Source organism: Agrilus planipennis, unplaced genomic scaffold (assembly GCF_000699045.2).
Source record: "Agrilus planipennis isolate EAB-ADULT unplaced genomic scaffold, Apla_2.0 scaffold42, whole genome shotgun sequence".
Taxonomy (NCBI): Eukaryota; Metazoa; Arthropoda; class Insecta; order Coleoptera; family Buprestidae; genus Agrilus; species Agrilus planipennis.
Genome location: NW_020438888.1, coordinates 483,141 through 488,994, shown reverse-complemented (window position 1 = coordinate 488,994; position 5,854 = coordinate 483,141). Strand labels below are relative to the sequence as shown.

Below are 5,854 nucleotides of genomic sequence, written 5' to 3'. Positions count from 1 at the left end.
AGTGAAGATCTATGTCTGAAGTGCTATTGCAGCTTTTCACTGAACATATTAACTTTTTATTTGATTTAACTTTAGAAGAAAACTTCGTCGACTCCATCATCAAAAAAATTTTTACTTTTTTAACGTGTTTTATTATTTTAATAAACAATTTTACAATTTGCGTGCACAGTTCCTATGTAAATTTTTCCCTCATTCGAGTTATAAATTTTGCCACCAAATGGTGTATACCCATTTGACGGATTCCAATAGTTGGAGTTAATTCCTAAAATATGTAATTTATTAACTCGAAAGTCATTGTGGAAAGTCACAATGCCTTGAATGATTTTGAATTTCATTTAAAAGTTTCCTACACTTTTGTAACGCTTTTCCTTTCTAATTTATGCATATATTTAGTATATTGTTATTATTTGCACGCCGTATTGTACATTTTTCCAATTGTGTAAGGTGCAAGGATCAAAACCAGTAGGTAACAAAGTTGTCGTTTTTCAAATTTTTCTTCCAACAATTACACTCAACTTGCTCTGCTCTACATATCCTGTACAAAACACCTACTTGATACTTTTATTTCATACGTGTATGTTTATTACAGTCGTGTCTGCCTATGCTTTACTATTACTATTACTAGCCTACTATGTACATACACATTTATAGCAATTGTCTTGTGCGACAGTTCACGACTGGTGGGTCTTATTGGTCGTAGGGTGCGTTGTTTGCATTTTCGTGCACAATCCTGAGGAAAGCAAGCGAAAATCGGATAATTTGAAACAAAATACGCGGGAATTTTAAGACGACTTTCGCGTTTTTAGTGTGTAGTTTTTCGGCGAATCGGAAAATGGAAAACATAGTTTGGTGTGTCGTTTTTGTTATTGGAACAGGTAGACGAGCACATTTTTTTTTTGTTTTTAAAAATTAAAATTAAATTAGACACTTATTACCACAGAAATTTATAATTTTTTAATTTTAAAAAAGGACAAATATTTTTATAATTTACAAAACTTTATATATTATCTTCTTTTTTTAAACTATTTATATAAAACAAAGGAAGTACCCAGTACAAAAGGGGTAATATTTTACAGAAAAAATGTTGTTCTTATATACGAACATAAATACATAGATTTATGCATATAATAAGGGTATTGTCTCGTTTGAAGCAGTTGTCCTTGTTTACATAGATATACTTATACATACAAGAAACGATACAGTTGAAATTCTGTAAGTAATTGTTTTTATTTTACATTTAATTAGTTACAATAAAGATTTATTTTTAACATACATATCATTTACCACACCTAAAGGTGCTTTATCTATAAAGAATTTACTAGATACTTCAATATTTTATACTCATATTAAATTCCTTTAATGATTTAATTGACTCGCTTATTGTTTTTTTAATTTAATTGCAAAAAAAAATAATTATAAAAACTTTTACTTCTGGTTTCTATAAAAAGCAGAACAATCTCAAATGATAATGCATTAAATGGTGAGTTATTGGATTATTTATGTAGTTTAAATAATATGTAGGAATATAAATAACTTTATTGGCTTACATATGTGTCTTGTTATCACATACTGAAGGGAATAAATAAATATAATAAATGACAGGGTGTTGAAGTTAAATTACAATTTAAGTATTTTTCTCTTTAGTGTAATCAGGACGATAGAGTGGGTGCGTTATCGCATGATAAAATAATTACATAAAAAATATAAGTAGTGTAATATTTAATATGAGTATTTTTTTGTCTCTGCTCCCAAGAAAGGTACCTACGGTGATTGTTGAAGCGCTCAGGTGTATACACTTATCAAATGACATTCGTATTATCTTTAAAGAAAGAAAAAAAGTAAGAAAAAATTGCCTAACGTTAGCCGCACATAATCATAATAGACACCTTTCTTTGTGTTATGGTTAGATAAGTTAGCCAAGGTTAAAGACAAGAATACAGTATCATATTATATCCGTAAAATATTTCTGACCACGCCACGTAGGAACAAGCATAAGCCCCTGGGGGAAGGCTATGGTTACAAAGTCTAACAAAAAAATGACAAAATTCAGTAGGTATCTACCGGGTAAACACATGGATTAAAACGTTTTCGATGTTTTTAATTTTAATAGGTTGGTACACCTCCGGATTAGTTACAGATAGACAAATTTGGTTCCTAAAGGTCACAGGTTACGTTAGGTATAAGTAATTATTCTAATGGTGCACTTTTATTACATACTTTGTTTGTACATGTATGCATATAGTACAATGACACAGAAAAAGATCGTAGGTTGTAGTGTAAGTATAGGAAAATGTGTGACCTATCGGAAAATCGGTCAACAATTTTGCTAATCCTAGTTGTAAGATTATTACTAAAGATAGTAAGTTAACATTCTATGTCGAGCAACTAATCTTCTTGATCTAAAGTTTTCAATCAAATGATTCTTTTAGTTGAGTTGGACAGTCATAAACAAATAAGGATTGAATTTTATACATCCTTAAAGTATTGAGTCATCATCATAAGATCGTCAGTCCTAAGAGTGCTTGGACATGCATCTCCAGTCTTTCCTATCCTGAGCTAATCTTCGCATTTCCCTAAAACTATAACAAAACGCATCCTTAACCATTCGCGAACAGTAATCTAACCTAGGTCTACCTCTACTCCTCTTAACTCCTGTTTCTGCCTCTAATATGTGAAGGTGTCCTACCAACCTATCTCGCCTATTTTTTATGGACTTTCATAGAGTCCTGTAATCCCCTATTCTTTCTAATACCTCTTTATTTCTAACTTTCTCTATCCACGCTATCCTCATCATTCGCCTGTAACACCACATTTCGAACGCTTCTAACCTTTTCTTTTCCGCCTCGCCCACCGTCCATGTTTCGCACCCGTACAGCGCCGCGCTCCAAACATACACCTTTAACAATCTCTTTCGATTTTCTAAATTAATCGTTCGCGAGCATAGAAGTGGCTTCTTTTTATTGAAGACGACTCGACCCTGCACTATGCTTTCCTTAATATCTAGGGTTGCCACCTTTTCAGGCTTTACATAAAGTATTTCTCGACTAAAAGGTTAAAAAAAAAGTACTCGGCATAAAAATAAAGTATTTTATTTTTTGTTTTTAAAAACGTATTTTTTGTTACACCTAGCAGCCTGTAACAAATTGCTGTCGCTCTTAAATACATTAATAGCCTCTAAACATGGCAAACAAAGATTTAAGTAAACTAAAAGTTCATTTTTAATTTGTTTTAATGAAGCTTTATTCCTGTCGTCCCGCCACTTTGAGTTCATAACAGAGAATACTCTTTCTGTAAATGTTCATTCTCAAAAACTATTGTATTGTGCAATATTATTGATGTAAAAATACTCTGAATTTCGAATAATCGCTTACAAAATTACGATGTTTAGTTAAGGCTTTAAATAAAGTATTTTTGCGTACTTTATGTGTCTTGTAAAATATAACGTACGCACAATCGAAATAGAGTACAATACTTTATAATAAAGTACGGGTGGCAACCCTATTTATATCCTTACTATTCCTTCCGTCCTGACCTATCTGACTTCCTAGATACCTAAAATCAGCGACCTCTTCTAATTTTTCGTCTCGTATTTTTATTGTATTGTAAAGTATTGACTATAATTTTTTAATTGTTAGGTGCGGGAGAAGGGGGTTGGGGTTGTTACATCTAGAACTCCATTTTCTATCACATTCATTTTTATAAAAGACAACAAATGTTATAATTAAATGGACGATAATAATAATACTCCCGGTATATTTTACGGAAATAATTAAAAAAAATAATTGTCGGTGAATAAATTATATATCGTTGTACATATACTTAAAGAAACATTTAAGAAAGTGTTTGTGGTCAAGGCGAGTTACAATCCGTTTTGTCCTGTTCGTACTGGTCCAATAACTGGACTGTTTCTACCATTAATTAGGTCTACAAAGAAAAATACTACTAGTAGATACCATATTCGCGTAACCACCGTGGGTTGGTACATTTATTTATTTCTACTTTCAACAATCCTTTACCATTTTTTCCTTCCTGCATTTACAAAGCTGATCGTTTTCACGCTCTTACGAAATTACATTGGCCGATAAACAGGGTAATTCTTTATGTATTGTAACTTATATAACACAGAAACAACAGTATATAGTATCCGATAAATAGACAATCGATTTTTTATGTCACCCTACAGATTTATCTCACTATTTAGACCACTTAAATCATAGAATATTTCAGATTATTTCCGGAAACTTCTCGTAAATTCCTTTTGTCAGTTTTGAGCAGGTACATCAAAGGAACCACAGGTATCGATCGACTGCGGCATTCGTATATACAAAGTATATTTGTACGTTAATGACAAGTTGATGATTAACCCTGCATAGGGTTGTTCTATTAGATGAAATCATCAAATAGTGGCTTCAGTGATTATTATTGATAATAGAAATGAATAGCCTTAGATAGAGTCATCTATGTAGAGTAGTAAGTGTGTTAGTAAAGTTTCACTACATATCTCTGATTTAAGTGTTTGAAAGCGAGTGTTTTGCATAGGTATAAATTAAAGCAAGCGGAAATGTAACGCGAATAATATTATAATAGCGTAATGGAAGTTGTAATCAAATATGTAATTACATGCATTTGCAGTTTGCACACATTAGCTAACATTCTTGGTCGAAATTGCTGCCATTTCTACCTTTTATAAACGTATTACATGGTTTCGTAGTGAAATTGTATAGATATCTTACAGTTCTAATTGGTTTGTTTAGAAATTGATCATAAAATTGTTTTAACTTTTGTAATCGATAAATCTCTTACAGATTTACATGAATAATATAATTGAAATGCTACCCGTTGGTTAATTAGAAATTAATTTCTTTTTTGGAGCAAGAAATTGAAAATATTTCATTGCTAATCTTACAATATTTAGGTACCATTAAATAAATGTGAATGACGAATGAGTAATAATAAATTATTATCGATAATGATCTGAATAAGAAAATCAATAATATTGATGGACCGTCAAGAATTAGGATTCGAACAAACAGTACAAAAAAACTGTCTAGACTGGCAAAGAAAAGGTAACAAATACATATCTAATGATTTCCTTGGCATTGGACGATTTAAATATAAATCGATAGCTAACTACATGATTGTTTCTGACAGAACATCAGTTACAACAAATATATGATTATTATAACTTGCGACAGACAATTACTTTAAAGACAGTAATCTGTCTACTACAACAGCTTCTGTTGAAGTAACTTGTAGGAAGTGACATAATGAGGTGAGGAATAAGATTTAGTACCACCAGGGACGGACTAGCCAAACGGGAGTTTGGGAAATTTTCCCCCTGGGCTCCTGCATGCCTAAACAGAAGCGTTTTAACCCAATAATCCCGGGAATGATAATCTTTGACACATGAGAGAGAAAGCAAACTTGAGCTTCTTTTTTTAGGCTTTAAAGGCCCTTTGACTCCTAGAATTCTCGGGCCTGTTAATAGTCCCAGTCTTCCCCTGAATACCACAGATATGCAATAGTGGACATAATCAGTTTGAATCAATCCAATTTTTTAATCATGCATTACATACAAGTCACAAAAATGATTTAGCAACATCAGGGACATTTTTAGGTAACCCATATGGTACCGTTGTTTCCAGGGTAAAAAAACGAATGCCCAAGGATATTATAATTAATCCTGCCAGTAGATATATAGGGTTGTTCGGAAAGTCATGTCGTTTTTTCCCGACAGAGGATTTAATTGTATTCTTTTGCACCCAACTTCACATTTAAGCCGTATAATTTTTATATGCTTTGAGAGCTCATATAGCAAGGCTTGTGTGTGAAAAATTCCAATTAATTCTACGCA

General features: G+C 32.0%; 1 protein-coding gene across 1 annotated transcript in view; it reads left to right on the top strand.

Moving 5' to 3' along the window:
• The first annotated feature begins 575 nt into the window (after positions 1-575).
• The window catches only part of LOC108744988, a 12,160-nt gene continuing 6,881 nt past the window's right edge, over positions 576-5,854 (top strand). The window contains exon 1 of the mRNA XM_018480989.1: positions 576-875. Within this exon, the coding sequence (XP_018336491.1) occupies positions 833-875 (43 nt within the window). The 5' untranslated portion in view covers positions 576-832. The remainder of the gene's footprint in view (positions 876-5,854) is intronic.